The 16,770-nt window shown below is 52.3% G+C and overlaps 1 protein-coding gene across 7 annotated transcripts in view; it reads right to left on the bottom strand.

Annotated features, from left to right (window-relative positions):
- Nucleotides 1-16,770, bottom strand: part of NCOA1 (nuclear receptor coactivator 1) — a 188,489-nt gene that overhangs the window by 22,623 nt on the left and 149,096 nt on the right. For all 7 annotated transcript variants that reach the window (XM_076332528.1, XM_076332531.1, XM_076332527.1 and 4 more), the window contains 7 exons: nt 16,257-16,351; nt 11,397-11,574; nt 9,479-9,658; nt 8,211-8,306; nt 7,219-7,359; nt 6,192-6,339; nt 4,123-5,467 (listed from right to left, as the gene is read on the bottom strand). In XM_076332528.1, the coding sequence (XP_076188643.1) occupies nt 4,123-5,467; nt 6,192-6,339; nt 7,219-7,359; nt 8,211-8,306; nt 9,479-9,658; nt 11,397-11,574; nt 16,257-16,351 (2,183 nt within the window). The remainder of the gene's footprint in view (nt 1-4,122; nt 5,468-6,191; nt 6,340-7,218; nt 7,360-8,210; nt 8,307-9,478; nt 9,659-11,396; nt 11,575-16,256; nt 16,352-16,770) is intronic.

Below are 16,770 nucleotides of genomic sequence, written 5' to 3' on the forward strand. Positions count from 1 at the left end.
CTGGAAGTATTTCATATCGCAGATAAAATCGACCAACCCAGCGGCAATCCCAATCGCCACTGCAGCTGCTTCCAGTTTCACCTCCACCATGCGCAGGTCGGCGCAACGCAAGGACAAAGCCCAGGCCGGCTGCGGGAAGCTCCACCTTGGGATGGACCCTCCAACAACGGTGGCTCCATTGAAACCACAAGCCCAGTCCAACATCCGAGACCTGAGAGACCCCGCTCACACTCCCCACCGTGTCAGAGATTTCCTTCTTGACCTTCACCGCTCTTTCTTCCTCCCTTACCTACAGTCCCATCGAGCACCTGGGTAGATAAATTGGTATTTTTAATATATGTGACAGGGCACGCACTCGCTTCTCCTTTACAGTAGCATGTTGTGAATTAAATGATGTTTAGACAACACCGATGATGAAAAGTGCACCGCGGGCAGCAGGCATCAATACTACAATTAATAATGGGCTAACCGGTCTTTTTCTTTTCCCCCGTATCCTTTCCCTCTAATCCTAACCCCAGAGCCCTGAGAAGCAGAATATCCTCCTAAACCCAGGCTCACAGAGAGAATTAAACACAGCAGATTTAACTCCTGCAGCAGGCTGCATGTGTCAACTCTTCCAAATAATGTAATTTCTTGACCATGCAGAATTTCTTTAAAGCTCAAGTTTGCAAAACAAAGAGAACTGAAGCAAACGGGAGACATCCACGATACAGCAGAAATACATCTCCTCAACTCCACCTCCTCCTGCAGGGAGGTCATTTTGGAGGCACAGAGGGAGCTGTGGGCATCCAAACCAGTCGTTAAGAGGAGATAAAACGGGAGCAGTGAAGTTCTTGCGATGCTCGTTGGGTATGTGAAGAGGTTGGAGGATGGAGAGGTGGGAATGAAGGACACGTGGCGGGAGCAGGGTGCTTCTAAGTTGTTTTCTGGAGCACCTGAACCTGCACCTGGAATCTGTGCCCACTTTAATGGGTATTTTATTTCTCCTCCACGTCTAGAAAACACACAGTGCTGGAGGGCTGGAGCAGCTCAGGCCATCCAGTCTTGCTCAGAGAAGGCTTGGACCTCCACGACCTATTTCTGTCCCCAGATGGGCAAGAAAATCCACGGTGCGAGGGATGGAGACACGGGGTGGCTGAATATTTCTGAACAGCTGCTTCTTCCTCAAACCTCCGGCTCCTGGCAGAAACAAGGTTCCAAAACCAGAGCCAACCAAAAGGCAAACTAAAGGACACCATCTCATCTCTGCCCTTCATCCCTCGCCCAGCCGGCTCGTTGGATGCCCCATGCGTGAAATCAGCTTGGCGAGGAGGTCAGAGATGCTTCCAGGTGGTACCCACCCAGCAAACCTTCATCCCTGGCTGGACCTTCACATGGAGCGGAGGCACTTCTCCTCCCAAGCCACTTGGGCAACGAAATACTTGCACAAATTAAATAATCCCACGGTTTTATTGCAAGCTTCAGATCATTTGAATTTTCTGTGGAGCCTCCAGTTCCTGGAGGCAGCTATTTCCATAAGGATCTCTGGCTCTCTGTCATCACTCCTTTTCTTCTTTTCGAGAAAAGGATTCTGCCCTGCTTGTGAAAACAAGCTGAAATGTAGATTCAGACCAAAAAGCGAACGAAAAAGAAGGTAAAACTATTTTTCATGGAATCACAGAATGGTTTGGGTGGGAGGGGACCTCTAAAGGTCATCTAGTCCAACCCCCCTGCCGTGGGCAGGGACATCTGCAACTAGAGCAGGTTGCTCAGAGCCCCGTCCAGCCTGAGCTTGAAGACTTCCAGGGATGGGGCATCCACGACTTCTCTTTGGACTCCTCCTCCATGTGTGTGGACGGTGGAGGGAGCTGAGCGCTCCCAGGTGCAGGCAGCGCTGCCCGCTCCCCAGCAGCCCGCTCAAGGGTAGGTTTAAGATAATGTGACCTGAAGGAAAGTTTCCTCTTCACCTAGCTGAAGTTCAGCTCATGCCTTGAAGCACAAGGATGAAGAGCCCTTCCAAAACCTTGCTTATTCTTTTCCTTTCATTTTTTTTTTAACTCTTGTAATTCCTATTAGCTCTTTCCCAAGCCCTACCCAAATATTTTTTGTTCTCACCCCACGAACAAGTGGCTCCGAGCAAACCCAGGGCGTTTCCATAGGATAAATCCAGAAAGGAAATAATTCCTTCAAGGCTGAAGGCGAGCTGCAGAGTGTGCCCCACAATTAATATCACTCCTAACTCACATTTCGATTCTTAAAATAATCACACATGAAAACAAAAATCTAGCAAGTGCTAGATTTTATTTGAAATGGCAGCTGCCCCTCCCCACGCCGCACCAAAGCAGCCTGTAACAGAAAACATGTGGAAATGAAACTCCGTCCTTAGCTGCTGATCAGTGAAGGGTTGTTCACTCCTCAGAAAATGCATTTTAAGACTCTGCAAACCCTCTCCAGCCTCTTTTATTAACTCTTTGGAAGCACTCAGTACGGTCCAACATATAATCCTGATGCTCTCCAGCTGCCTGGAGAGGGATACTTGGAACCGAAAAGCCACGAAGGAGCCTAAAAATGCTCAGCTGCTTCCAACAGCACAGGAGAGGGGCTTATAAACACATCCAGGCTCGAGTCCTCCAAGCTCTGTGTGCCTGTTTGCGAGCAGAGCACAATTAGCTAGCACAGCCTCATTTAATTAATAGGGCTTTCTGCCCTCTCCAGAGGATGGAGTACCTGCAACCATCACCGACGGTCAGCAAAGAGCCTGCCTGAATCCCTGGCCAGCGAGCGAATCCTGCACGTGGATGGCTGGGAGACCAGGCAAGCAAAGCTCTTCCCGTGCCCTGGCATTTTGTCTAATTTCGGCTACAACCGCGCTCCCTGACACGCTCCCAGCTTCGCGAAAAGCAGGTTGGGGCGGCTCCGGACAAGAGCCCGTGCATCTCCCAGGAGGATGCTATGCCTTCCACTGGAGCATGGGGGTGGGTACCCGGCTCTACGGCAGGTTCACTGCCCACCTGCGAGCTCCCACGTGCCTCCCAAAATAAGCACGTCTTGACTTGGGTCTTCCTCATCCAGAGGCACGTTAATTTAGATGATGGATCTCAAATGGGAGATGATGGGGGAGGACGTACCATCCAGCGAGCTGGTAACACCAGGAAAGTACATTATAGAAAGAGATAAGGATTTCAATTCCCACTCGCCTATAGGATAACCAACCATGACTCCCAGGCCAACTGAGCCCTTAACCTTATTAAGAGACTTAGTGTGTATTTGTCATACGAGGCTCTCCGGGCGCTCCGTTATTCATCCCCTATCTCCAAAAGCTGGCAGCCTTATTTGCCGCAGTCAGTAAGCGGGCGATCAGCCCTGCTCTTCATGTCAGCCGCTCTCTTCGCTTTGCTTAAAAAGGATTAAGCAGCCTTATCCATGTTACCATCTCCCCTGGCTTTCAAAAATAAGAAATCTCTTCTATTCATAGCTGCATGTAATGAATATTTATACACCCAAATCTCTATTGCAGAGATCTGTCACTGGATTATTCAATTTAATAATACTTTTAGGATAACTAAAAGGCCCGTATAATTGCTAATCTCAGCCAACAAGAAGGCAAGGGATTGAAAAGTCCCTGGGACATGAGCCCTGAATGTGCCCAGAGATGCAGAATTAAGAACCTTTTCGCATGGCAACATGCACGTGGTCTTCTCCTCACTCAAGCCCACCTCCTGCTCACTTGTATACACCTCGGTAAAGTTTCTCCCTTCCCTTGAAGGAAGAACCATCGCCTTGAAGGTCTGAGCTGCCAAAATGTGAAGCATCTGGACAAAAGGGGATAGCACCGGTGCTGGAGAAGGCAGCACCAGCACTGGAGAAGGTGGCACCATCACTGCAGAAGGTGGCATCAGCACTGGAGAAGATGGCATCAGCGCTGGAGAAGATGGCATCAGCGCTGGAGAAGATGGCATCAGCGCTGGAGAAAGTGGCACCAGGGCAGAAGGTTGCGGCAGCCACAGGACATCTCCCCACACTTCTCCCAGCCCCACCACCTTGCTGCGGAGGGAGCACGCCAGCAGGTTTGGGGGAAACTGCCCTCAAAACACAAGTTGTCGAGAGCATCCTACCAGCATGGATGCAGATGGGTCAACTCACCTGGCCCTGCGTCTCCAGCTTGACCTCCTCCGTGGCAGGAGGTTTGGCGAGTGGCACTGGGGCTGTGTTACAGGGCTCCATCTGCTCCGTCTTCTCCACCTTCACCTTCACATCGTCCAGGCTCAGCGCCGGGGCTGCAGCAAGCTCCTTCTCATCCTTGTCCAGCAGATAGCGCAGGAGCTGGTGATCCTTGACATCTTTTTTCTTCAGCGCGTCTGGCTCCAGTTTGATGTCCGGGGTTCCCGGCAGCTGGCTCTGAGCCGTCGGGGTAGTGGCGGGGTTTGGGGCGTTCTCCTTCTTCTCATGCTCCATGGCCAGAGTGGTAATATCAGAAGGGCTGCCCTCCTGAAGGAGTCTATGCAAAATCTTGTGTCGCTCAGTCAGTGAGCTATGGGAGGAAGGGCAGGTGCTGCTGGGAGGGTTGCCGGAGGCCAAGGTGCCAGCGGTGCCTGCGCAGGCTAACGAATCTTTGCAGCTTGTGTCCGCATCGGCGTGTCGAAGCTGCTGCTCCGCCGTGGTGGCCAGGAGCTGGACCAGCTTATGGCTGGTGGCTTGGGAACACTTGCTGTCCCCCTCCGAGAGCCTGTCGCCGGCGTGCAGCATGCCCGAGTCCAGCGGTTTGCCATCCCCCGAACCGCCATCCGACTGGATCATCTCGCTCAGGATGGAGGCGATCTCTTTGCTGTCCTTCGACTCCGCTTTCATGGGTTGCATGGCGAGGCGGCCAGGTGAGCTCTGGGAGCTGAGCTGTCTCAGCACGGGGGGTGGCGTGGAGTAGCCCACCGGCGTGCTGGGACCTTCGGTCAGCCCCTGCATAGAGTTTATGGGGGCACTGGGAAAGGGTCTGGTGCCACCGGTGCCACTGCCACCCCCGCTGCCGCTGTTGGCCATGCCCACGGGGGAGTGCATGGTGGGCATGGTGGGCGAGAAGGGATTGCTGGGCACTCTGGGTCTGGGCACCAGCCCTGGGCTGACCCGATGCCTCGGAGACATGAACTGCGGTGGGGTAATCCCTGGACTATTCATGGGGGAGCTATTGAGGTTCAAAGTGTGGTTACTGTTCTGGGGACCGGCTTGTCCCTGGCTTAAGGCAACATTGGCTCCTATCTGGTTCCCAGGTGAACATCCAAAACTGGTTTGGCTGGTGCTGGAGTTGCTGTTGTGGAGGCCGGCGCCTGGCTGCTGGTTCACGTTGGTGGCCAACATGCTGCCGTTGGAGGGAGGGATGGAGGGTGGCAGGGCCATGCCTTGCCCTGGGGAGATGCTGGGGTTCAGCGAGGGGCTGACCCGGGGAAGGGACATCGCGGAGTTAGTGTTCTCCTGGGGTGAGAGCATGCCGTGATCCCTGCGGGAGATGAAAAGGAGAGGAAAAGTCACAAGAGGCTTTGCCCAAACCTTTAGTGTCACTCAGGCAGCTCCTGCCCCCCGTCCATGCTGCAGAGCTCTGAAGCCTGGAGAGCAGCATGGGGTGGTCTCGCAAGCCCTGGTGGTCTCAGCCTTCCCATCTCCACCAGAGTTTCTGGATCCATTTCAGTAGCATGGATGGAATGCAGCAGCTTTAGTATCTCCCCAGAAACGCGACGCTGCTCGGGATCACGGCCGCTCACTGGCTAAACCCCGAAGGCATCACCTTCTCTGGGTCTCACGTTCCCACATGGCTGGAGGAGGACCATGCTCCGACAGCATTCCCCTCCGCCCCAGCCCCCTAGCATTTCTCCAGCACAGCTCAGGTCCACAGCCTCACCTTTTCCTGTCCTGCCAGTTTGTCAGAGCCTCTCCCTCCCCAAATATTTTACGTTCTCCAGGGCAAGGCAGAAATCTGAAGCACGTCTATAAACCTCCACCTGAACTCCCGGGGCCACCTCTTTGCAAAACAAGAATAATCAAGAGCAACAGAGCTGCCGTCCCGCTGGTTTTCAGCCTCAGATTCCTCATAGGGATCACACCTCCAAACCAGCATCATAGAGCACCAGTGGATCCTCCTTCCACTGTAGGGAACGGGCACTTTGATTCTTGGATCGCCCACCCAGGCCTTGGCACGGCTCGGTAGCGGCGGGGTGAGGACGTACCTGTCAATGACGTGGATGCCCATGATGAAGGGCTGCATCTCCGGGCTGGAGGGGTAGCAGAGCTTACACTTGGTGTGGGCACTAAGCACTGTCCCGTCACTCAAGGTGAATCGATAGGAGGGGCTGAAGGCCGTGCCGCGTGTCATCACTGAAGGAGACAACCAGAAACACAAGAACCCCCCTTAGAAACTCAAGCCAGAACCCACAACACCCCACGAGCACCAGGAGGAGGATGGAAAGAGCAGAGGAGAGGGAGAACCTGCCTGGGACAACCACCTTCCCAGCAAACAAAACCACATGCTGCATGTTGGCTAACCCCACAGACCCAGAAAATAAGAGGGTTATGAATAACCACGGTGGCACAGAAATCCTCCCAGCTGCTTCTCCAGCTCCAAACCCGTGTCCTGCAGTGGGTAAATCTAAATCTATCCAGCACTGCCCTTGAGCGCTCAGAGCTTCTGAAGGGCCAATCACTCAATCACCAGCATACAAGCTGATGAACCCCAGGTTCATCAACCTGATGAACCAGGCTGGGAAGGTGCAGCAGGATGCTGCCGCTGCAATCCTGGCAGAATTACAGCTCTCGGGAGGCTCAGCGACCTCCTGCTCCTACGTTCTGCCTTCCCCACATCCCTGTCGTGAGCATCCTTGCCGACACAGAAAAGATGTTCATCAAAGAGCCAACACAGCAAAGATGCTCACGAAAGAGCTTCCGTTTCTTCTGCTTAGACACTGGGGATGGCGTTTGCAGATGGCGCAGGAAAAAAAAATCAAAATAATCATATTTAGCTCATATTTGTCTCAATTCTACACTTCCTGCAGGCTGAGAGGGAACCTCCTGGCTGGAGGAGCTCCTCCAGCATTACTCAGCCCTTTCCCCTCTCCCTTTGCCACCTTGTGATTAGTATTGCAGGATTTATTTTTCCAGAAAGCATTTATCTAGCAAGGAGGACCATGCTCCGGCTTCTCCTTGCAGCTCCCGCTGCTCGGCAGGAGAGTGCGCCAGCCGGGAAGAGGAGCCGGTTACCTTCTTGAAAGAGCTGTTTGGCGTAAGATGGCTCTCTGCCCTGAGGCTGGAAGAAAGCGTAGATGCATTTCCGCACCAAATCCTCCCAGCCCGTCCTGCCGGCGGCTCTCAGGGAACTGGTGTCAATGGAGATGATTTTACCTGGGCGGAGAGAGAGAAGCCACGTTACTCAAGCACAGCATGAGAAGTCCCTCAGCACAAATAGGGCAATAAATGTGGAAAATGAAGCCACCTCCTATTTGGCGTCAGGCAGCAGTGGCAGGAGTGCACAAGGATGTCCTCTAGAAGGAGGTGGAGGTTCAAGGAGTTTGTTCTGGGGCGTGCACTGACCCCTACGCACACCTTGGCCAGCTGAAGCGGACACAAAACCCAACAAGAAGCACCTTTGTGCGAAGGGACCCTCACCGCTCCAGGGCTGGGGTCCCCAGCTTCACACCCTCACCTGGTGGGACACCCTGCCAGCCACCTTGCCCACACCCAAGGGTCCTCCAAGCAGGACCTGCCGCCTGCTTTCTCCTTTGACATGAAACACCAGGCAGCTTTGCCAGCTGTTTTACAGCCATGGGCAGGGAGCAGCAAGCAGAGAAAACATTCATTAAGGATTTTCAGGCTGCCGGGAAGTCCAGGGTGATGATTAACTACCAGAAAGAAGGTCATCAGAATGGCTAGAAAGCAATATTTGGCCAAGAGCAAACCCAATTCTGAAAGGTGACGACTGTTTCATTCCCATCAATCAGCAACCTCAACAGCCCCCGAAATCCAACGGAGCAGAGAGGGGCTGCGTGAGGGCATGGGTCTGGTGTACTGGATCAGTTGAGGTGTAAACTCAAGTTGAGGTGTCAACCACATGGGTCCTAGCAGGCAGCGCTGCCATTTGCAAAGGACAGGACCATGCTCATGCTATGAGGTCCTGCACTGCACCGCTGGCCTCTCCCCGCCAGGAACAACAACTCCTCCAGAGCCAGGACTCCCCGGCATCGCTGGGACGTTACCTGTGGTGTCTTGCTTGGTCACAAAGGATTCAGAAGGGGTGACGGCTGCTGGTCGAGGTAATCGTCTCGCAATGCATATCAGACACGACTGGAAATCTGCCAAAGCAGGAGAAGGAGAAGGGACCGGGAACATGAAAATCAGACGTTACAACCACCACTTGCAATTAAAAATTTTAATTAAAATACAACTGCTGGGCTTGATTGCCACGTCCTGCCCTGGAAGCATTTACCCCAAGCAATCCTGCAGCCCTTCAAAGCAAGTAGGCTCTTTCTAAACTCTATAAAGTTTGCTGGAAAAGAGGTTTCCAGTGCTTGGAGAAATTAATTGTAAAGGCTTTTCGGATCTGGCAGCATCGTACAATAAAAGTCAGCACTAAAAGCCAGCAACTGTCGGCTTCAGGCAAAGTATTTGGTCATAAAATACCATAATTTATTCCTTCCAGTCATGATCTCCTGTGTAAACCGCAACGGATTAATCCAGCTAATGCCCTGGAAAATAATAGCTGGGACACCGAAAGGAGAGTTAGGGCACTTGCAGGAAAGCAACGGCCCCCACGGCGCCTAGGGAACCCTTGCCTGTCCCAAGTCCCTGGGCAGAGATCTGCCTGCAGGCAGCTGATTCAGCCCAAAAACGTGCGGGCAGCACCGTGGTCTGGCAGCAGTGAAGGCACAAGGTGGGGTGTCGGGCACCCACGTCACTTGTCAGGAAGGTCCTGCAGACAACGGGCTTTGGTAGTAATAAAATATTGCTCCTTCCTTAAGGAATACCGACTGCAAGCAGCTCCGGAGGCAGCTGTGGCGGGCCAGGGAAGCTGGGATGGCTGGAGGGCATTGGTTCAGGGGGAAGGGGGAGCGAGAAGCCAGCAGCGAAATTGAGGCATCTCCCCTGGGCTCTCCCTCGTGCCAGGCATCGTCTGTGCCAGGCCAGGAATAACCAGCCCCCCCAGGCAGCCCTGCGGGGTGGTGGCTGGTCTGCCTGCTGCCTGCACTGCCATCTCCACCCCAGTCCTCCTCCCGCCTGCACCGCTGTCCCTACCCTGGTCCTCCCGCCTGCATTGTCGTCCCTACCCTGTCCTCCTCCTGCCTGCACTGCCATCCCCACCTGTTCCTCCCCCTGCCTGCACTGCCATCCCCACCCTGGTCCTCCTGCCTGCACAGCCATCCCCATCCCAGTCCTCCTCCCGCCTGCACTGCCACCCCCACCCCGCTCCTCTTCCTGCCTGCCCTGCCTGAACGCCGGGTCGGAAGCAGAGGATGCTCTCCCCTACCTTCTCCTTCCTCCTTGAAGGACTTGGGCTGGGAGACGGTGAAGCACTGCATCACCTCGTAGCGCTGGCGAGCCTCCTGGTTCTCCGCGCCCGGCTCATCAGGCGGCCGGATCAGCATCCTGCAGCTGAAGGTATGGCTGTTGCGCCTGGTTGCTTCTTGAGGCCAAGGAACTCCATTTACTGGGGGATGGAGAAAGGAGGAGAAGAGGGATTGTTGGGAGCTGTGCCGTGCACACATCCTGAGGACCCCTCGGATAAGGGGGCAGAAGGAAAAGCGGCAGCATGGGGGAAGAAACCAGCTCACTGACCAGGTCAGGGGCGAGCTGAGAGCAGAAGCTGGGGGCAAAGCCCTCCCCGCCAGCCCCCGGGGCTCCTTCAGACCTGCTGAAGACCCCATGCCCAGACCCACGCTGCCAGCCAGGCCATAAGAGCACCTACAACCCCAACTGAGATCAGCACGCCATCGTGAGAGTCAGTGCGCTGACATTTACAAATTGCTCCTTACATTGCCGGTAGGTCCTATCATCTCCATCTTATGGGCAGGGAAACTGAGGCACGGGGTCTCTGAGTCACTTCCAGAGCTTGGGAGGGCTCCTGCCTCTTGCTGTTGCACTTGAAATCTCCCTGAAGCGACGCTCCCGGGACTTCTCCAGCAAGTCCAGCTGAGCATCTCCATAGAAATGAATTTTTTCTTTGCTTCCTCCCCATTTCTGGGGTAAGTCAGCAGCGAGATCTTCTGGTACTGCAGCAGCAAAAACCTTCTTTGTTTTTTTTCTATAATCTGGCTTTTTTCCAAAAACGTCTGGGCAGCAGTTGAAAGATTTTGCTAACCCTCTACAACCTCTTCATGGATATCTGTATTCAACCCAAGTGATTTTGCCACCAGCAGATTATCAAGCTTTCACGCAACCTGATGTACAAGAAGAGCTGAGGGGCTTTAACATCCAAGGAAAGACAAAATACGCAGCCTTAAACTGGGTAACCACAGGGAAAAGACGATGCCTGAACCTCTGTAAGCTCAATCTCATGAGTGCCCATAGATTTAGGTGATATAAGACATCATTGTATTTACCCAGAAGGAAGAGAAGTGTAAATTTAAAAAAACCCCCTATTTTTAAGTCAAGCTACTTGGAAAAGGCTCATCTTCTCTTGTGTTTCTTCAAAGGTGTGAGGGATCAGTGATGTCTCACCCACGTCAGCCACCCAGAGGATGCTCGTCTCCAGTCAACGACTAAAACCTTCTGCTTCGGTTGCTTCCAACACCCGGCAAGTGCCTTCATCACATGATGCTTCCTCCCACCCTCGCAACTGTTTGTTTTCCCCGGTGTAGGGGACCACCGTGAGCTCACCACTTGCACCGTGACCTCTTCTCACACCCCAAGGTGCAGCACATCCCCATGCTAGATACTCGGGCTCTGAAACCAGCTGGGGACAACCCCTCTCCAGCTGGGAGGACATCCTAAATGAACCGGGACAAGTGAACGGGCTCAGTCCCCCAAGTCAGCACCTTGAAATCCTCCTCCTCATTTCCCTAAAGCTCCTACGTGTGCCCCTCACTTCGGGCAGACGAGTCGGTTCTTCCCATCCACAAGCCAAAGTCGAAGGCAAAAGTTTTCTTAATAGAGAAAGACAAAGGGAAGATGACTTGAATATTGTCATCCACCAGCTGTTTATTCAAAAATCTAATATTGATGTCTCACTGGTAGGATGTATGTCACTAGGTAAAGGTTTACGGATTATTACCTGGCTTGGGTATATCTCTGAATTTCACAGTAAACAATACAAAAAATAATAATATATATAAATAATAGATATAAAAAACAACATAAGGCCAGCATCACTGAAGATGCAACGGCATTTTCGACAGTGCTCTCCAAGCACCAGCTGATAAAAATCCCCACCTCAAGGGTTTTCTTACCTAGAGACTTCGGCAACAAGTTCTTGACGAACTCAGCGTGATCCCCCACGTGCAGGATGCTGTAGACACTGGTGTTCATGAGCTCCTCCTGGTTATAACCCAGGTAGCTGGTCACGTTCTCAGAGACGAAGACGATCCTCCCTTCGCGGTTCACAACGAAGAAGAAGCCGTCCAATGCCTGTAAGGGGAATAAACCCGGGCAGCGTGTGGGCAGTGGTCAGGATGCTCCATGACCATGGGCAACCTTCCTCTGCCTCTTGCACCTTGGCTTCATCCCCACTCTATATTATAGCAGTGAACAAATAACAGCACGTTTGCTTAAACACACAGAATCACAGAATGGTTTGGGTGGGAAGGGACCTCTAAAGGTCATCTAGTCCAACCCCCCTGCAATGAGCAGGGACATCTGCAACTAGATCGGGTTGCTCAGAGCCCCGTCCAGCCTGACCTGGAATGTTTCCAGGGATGGGGCATCCACCACCTCTCTGGGCAACCTGGGCCAGTGTCTCACCACCCTCAGCGTAAACAATTTCTTCCTTCTATCTAGTCTCAATCTCCCCTCTTTCAGTTTAAAGCCATTCCCCCTTGTCCTGTCGCTACAGGCCCTGCTAAAATGTCTGTCCCCATCTTTCTCATAAGCCCCCTTTAAGTACTGACAGGCTGCAATAAGGTCTCCCCAAAGCCTTCTCTTCTCCGGGGTGAACAACCCCAACTCTCTCAGCCTTTCTCCATAGCAGAGGTGTTCCATCCCCCTGATCATCTTCGTGTCCCTCCTCTGGACCCGCTCCAACAGGTCCGTGTCTTTCCCGTGCTGAGGACCCCAGAGCTGGAGGCAGTGCTGCAGGGGGGGTCTCAGCAGAGCAGAGCAGAGGGGCAGAATCCCCTCCCTCGACCTGCTGGCCGTGCTGCTGGTGGTGCAGCCCAGGGTACGATTGGCCTTCTGGGCTGTGAGCGCACATTGCCGGCTCATGTCCAGCTTTTCACCCACCAGTCCCCCCAAGTCCTTCTTGGCAGGGCTGCTCTCCATCCCTTCATCCCCCAGCCTGGATTGATACCGGGGGTTGCCCTGACCCAGGGGCAGGACCTTGCATTTGGCCTTGTTGAACCTCATGAGGTTCACACGGGCCCACTTCTCCAGCTTGTCCAGGTCCCTCTGGATGGCATCCCGTCCCTCTGGTGTGTCGACCGCACCACTCAGCTTGGTGTCATCTGCAAACTTGCTGAGGGTGCACTTGATCCCACTGTCTATGTCGTTGATGAAGATACTAAGCAGTACCGGTCCCAGTACGGACCCCTGAGGGACGCCACTCATCACTGATCTCCGTCTGGAAATTGAGCCGTTGACCACTGCTCTCCAGATGTGACCATGCAACCAATTCCTTATCCATCAAACAGTCCATCCATCAAATCCATATCTCTGGTCTGCAACCTCCTCTGCTAAGGACGCCCCTGCCACTAAGAATGGTGCCAGCCGGGGAGAAACAATCCTCTTCCAAGGGCCAGAGCGGTCAGGAAGGCTCTAATCTGGCAAGCCGCTGAAATTAAGCATATGCCCGATTTGCTTAATTACAGCCCAAGAATGACAGAGCCTTTGCATCTTGCAGAATAACAGGTTTGTTTCATGCATTTAGAATGCAAGTGGCAAATTCAGCCCTGTAATCAAACAGAGGAGGACAAGCGTGACCCAGACCCAATCATACAACACGGGGAGATCTTCTGCTTATTTTAACGAGGTTTTTAATTCACTGCCGTGGTACGGGGGAGTAACGCTTTCTGGTGCTACAAAATAAGCTCAGAGCTGCAGAGCCCAGTGCTTTTGTAAGGAGCCCTTGAAAAGGCCGATTGCTGATTTGCAGTCTTCCAAGCATGCATCACCTAAAACGTTTCATCCAGGCAGGATTTGGCTTTCCTGGAGTCTAATTCCTCCCTTTCCTGCTCATCAACAGCAAGCTCTGGTGGACCGCGATCCTGCAACTAGATCTGGCCATATCCCGGAGTGGGAGGTGGTGCGGGGACAGGAGAAACTCGTGATGCCCAAAAATTGGTACCCGCGGCATCGCCATCTCCTCCCGCTTGCCCGTGCCAGCAGAGAGTTACTCTGATGGAGGGCGTCCAGGCTTTATTTAATGCAGTTTCTAAAAATCAGGTTTTGCGGTAGAGCAACATTAAGTGCAAGAAGCAGGAAGCATTTAAAAAAAGAGAGGAAAAAAAAAAAGAAAGAAATCTTTTGTCAAAATGGTTCTGGCAGATCGGCTGCAATTTTCCTTATTCCCAGCCGTTGCCAAGACAACCAGCCTTTGCACTTCGGGTGTCCAAAAAACAGACCCAGGCTGGATGGTAAACCCACCTGGGGCCTTCTCCCCAGGTGATGCTGGTTTCGGGGGGCCAGGGAAGCAGGGAAGGGGCAGGGGAGCTCCGAGGCGGCAGCTGGTGGCGTCCCAGCTTGCACGCTTCCCCTGTAGCCCCCATTCCTCCAGCAGCAACACTGGGCATTTATCCATGGTTTAAATATTAAATTACCTTATCAGCACAATTGCTTATGGAAGTCAAGCCCAAACAACAGGTCAAGAGGCAAAAAAAACTTCCTAAAAATGAACGAGATGCTTTTTAATAGCCCTTTTTATCTCCGCCTTTCCGGGTCTGAAAACCCTGCCTGAGCCCAGGGCACCCAGAAGAAGCTGGAAGTCATTTGGGGAATGTTTTTAGGCATGGGAAGCTGCGGATTGCTTGGGGACCAGCGAAACCACTAACTGCTTCTCACGGTCAATCCACATGGAAAATAAACTCAGCACGGTAAGGGCTTGGCATCCTCAAAGCACCTCACGCAGCCACGGATGCCCCGTAGCATGGGCACGGGTCAGGGTCAGCATCTCAAGCGCACGGGCTTCACATGCGAGGAGGCCAATTAGGAAATTATTCCTCAGCCTGAATAGATAATAACTGTAATCTAAACGTGGATTTTAAATCAAATCATACAGGGTAGGTTGTTTACAAAGTGGCATCGACTGAGCAGTAACGCACCTCTGCGTTCCTTCCCGCAGAAAGGATGCATCGATACCCGACCCAAGCACGGAGGGTAATTTTTAGTCATGAGCTAGCTGATTTAATTAATTTCTTTTTTTATGATGACCTCAGGTTTTCCAGGGCTACTTCTATTAGCGATGCGCTGCTGTCCCCGCTTCGCCCCGAGGCACTCTGCTCCCCATCACCCAAGGGGCTGGCTACCTCCAGGGCTCCCGGCCGCAGCGAGCCACCTATTCCCACATGTGAACACGGACACGGACACGAGGGGATTGACTCCGGCTGAATGATGCTCTGGTAAGCCGGCTGGCCCCACGTTCGTCATTTAAGCGATGTAAAGGCACGTTCCCAAGACTGCACTGCGAAATACGTGGATTTACTGTGGATGTACGGACGCTGCTCTCTCTCACGGTTTTCTTTGCTCTGCCATTGCTCTCGTAGGATGCCTTCTCCCAGTGTAACCCAAATACTGGGGTTTTGTTGAGGATCTGCCGCCTTCTCCTGCATTGCTTTATATTCCCATGCCTGTTTTTAGCACCCAACGCACTCCTCAAAACCCACATGCCATTCCCAGCCTGATTTCTAAGCCCCTTCTGCATTTTTGCCTCCGTTAGACTGAGCACCTCTTTAGCCAAGCTGCCAACTCCCCATTAGCTCCATCCATGTGCTTCCAGCACCCATTTTCCATCCTTTCCACAAGTCAGGCACTTCCTTCGATGCCGACCCCCTTCCCATCCCTTTTGCATTAACTCCTCCATCTGCAGAGTCACCTCTTGCAGAGTTTTATTAATTCTGACACCTTCACTCCAGGGCTCAGGGGAGACCAGTGTGGTACGAGGAGGGATTAAGCAGGTCTGGAAAAGCATGCAGCGCAGCGCAGGAGAGCTCCCCACGGCCTCTGAGCTTCTTTTGGAGATACAGAAGAGGCCAAAAACGTGTCAGGGGAGAGCCTCTCTCCCCAGGAATCCTGAAATCCAGGCTGGCTTTCTGTCTCAAAAACGATGCCACATTTCACCTCCCAGCTATTGGGCTCCCAACAGAAACCTCAGAGTAAATCGTTGGACTGTGTCACGTCAGCAATTATGCTCTTACAGTCAATTAAATGAATCAGATGAAGATGTTGCTTCCTTTTGGTCTTTGAATGTGTAATTTTACCAGGCGGTTTCAATGCAAGAAGGCGGCTGCGGGATGGTGCTGGCCATCCCCAGGGAGGAACCCCCCCAGCCCCAACCCCAACCCCCCCCCGTGAAATTACCAGCTGAATGATTTAGGATTTGAAGGTTATCTTTGGGGCCTGTGATATAACATAATAACCCTCATATAATAACCTTCTCCATACAAGATGGTCCCGTCAGGTCCAACTCTGACCTTCCCCCTGAGATATGAGTATTTCTGATTTACTGATACCAACAGAAACGTGGAGCACCTTCCTTATTCCTCCCTATTTTTCAGAGGACAGGAGGATTCAAATATCTTGAAAACCATCCATCCACATTACCTTACTCACCTCCAAATGAGGACGGGGGCTCAATTTAATCCACACTTAGAAGCAACTCAGTATTTTAATGCTGATATTAAGAAGCTATCCAGAACAGCTTCGACTTAACCAAGTCCAAGCTCCATCAAGCTCGGTTAAGACTCACTTTCCAAACCATTTGCTGAAGCGAAGGACTAAGATCAGTTTATCTGCAACTTAGGCCAGGGACACGGTTGGGCTTAGAGCATCCCAACTACGTCCCCGTTGCCTTCCTCCTCTGTATTTCACTTTCTTGGTGCACTGCTTTGCTTTGGGCAGTAGTGGGAGCCTGGCAGCATCAGCAACGACATTTTAGCACCTACCTCCAGAAGAAGAGGTCCCAGAGACTCCTTCTCAATCACCCCCTGGCTGCTGGACGAGATGTCGGACTTCTGGACTTCATCATCAGCCGCTTTCTCTGTAGCAAAGGAAAAGGGACGTTTCAGCCAAAAGAACCATCATTTTACTACTGAATTATTACCAGTAATAAACAAAATATTGACCGCTTGTCATACAGGCAATGAATGATGTGCTCCAAAAGACTCCAGCATTTTCATTTCATCCCTCAGTCCCGTGAAGATAGAAAGTCATTTCTAATTAATTATTAATTATTATAAAATAAAGGCACTAATTCAATCACAACCTACTGCTAGCAGGAAGGAAAAACCCGCCTTAAGCAGAAGCCTGCAGAAAGAGGCATCCAAAACCAACATTTTGAAAAGGAAACGCTATATCCAGTTTAGCGCAAGCTACAGTATTTGATCTGGAACTTTTCGGACAACACTTTAAGAAATAACTGCCGAGAGGAATTCACGGAGAACGGGCTGTGCCAAAGAA

Source organism: Aptenodytes patagonicus, chromosome 3 (assembly GCF_965638725.1).
Source record: "Aptenodytes patagonicus chromosome 3, bAptPat1.pri.cur, whole genome shotgun sequence".
NCBI classification, from domain to species: Eukaryota; Metazoa; Chordata; class Aves; order Sphenisciformes; family Spheniscidae; genus Aptenodytes; species Aptenodytes patagonicus.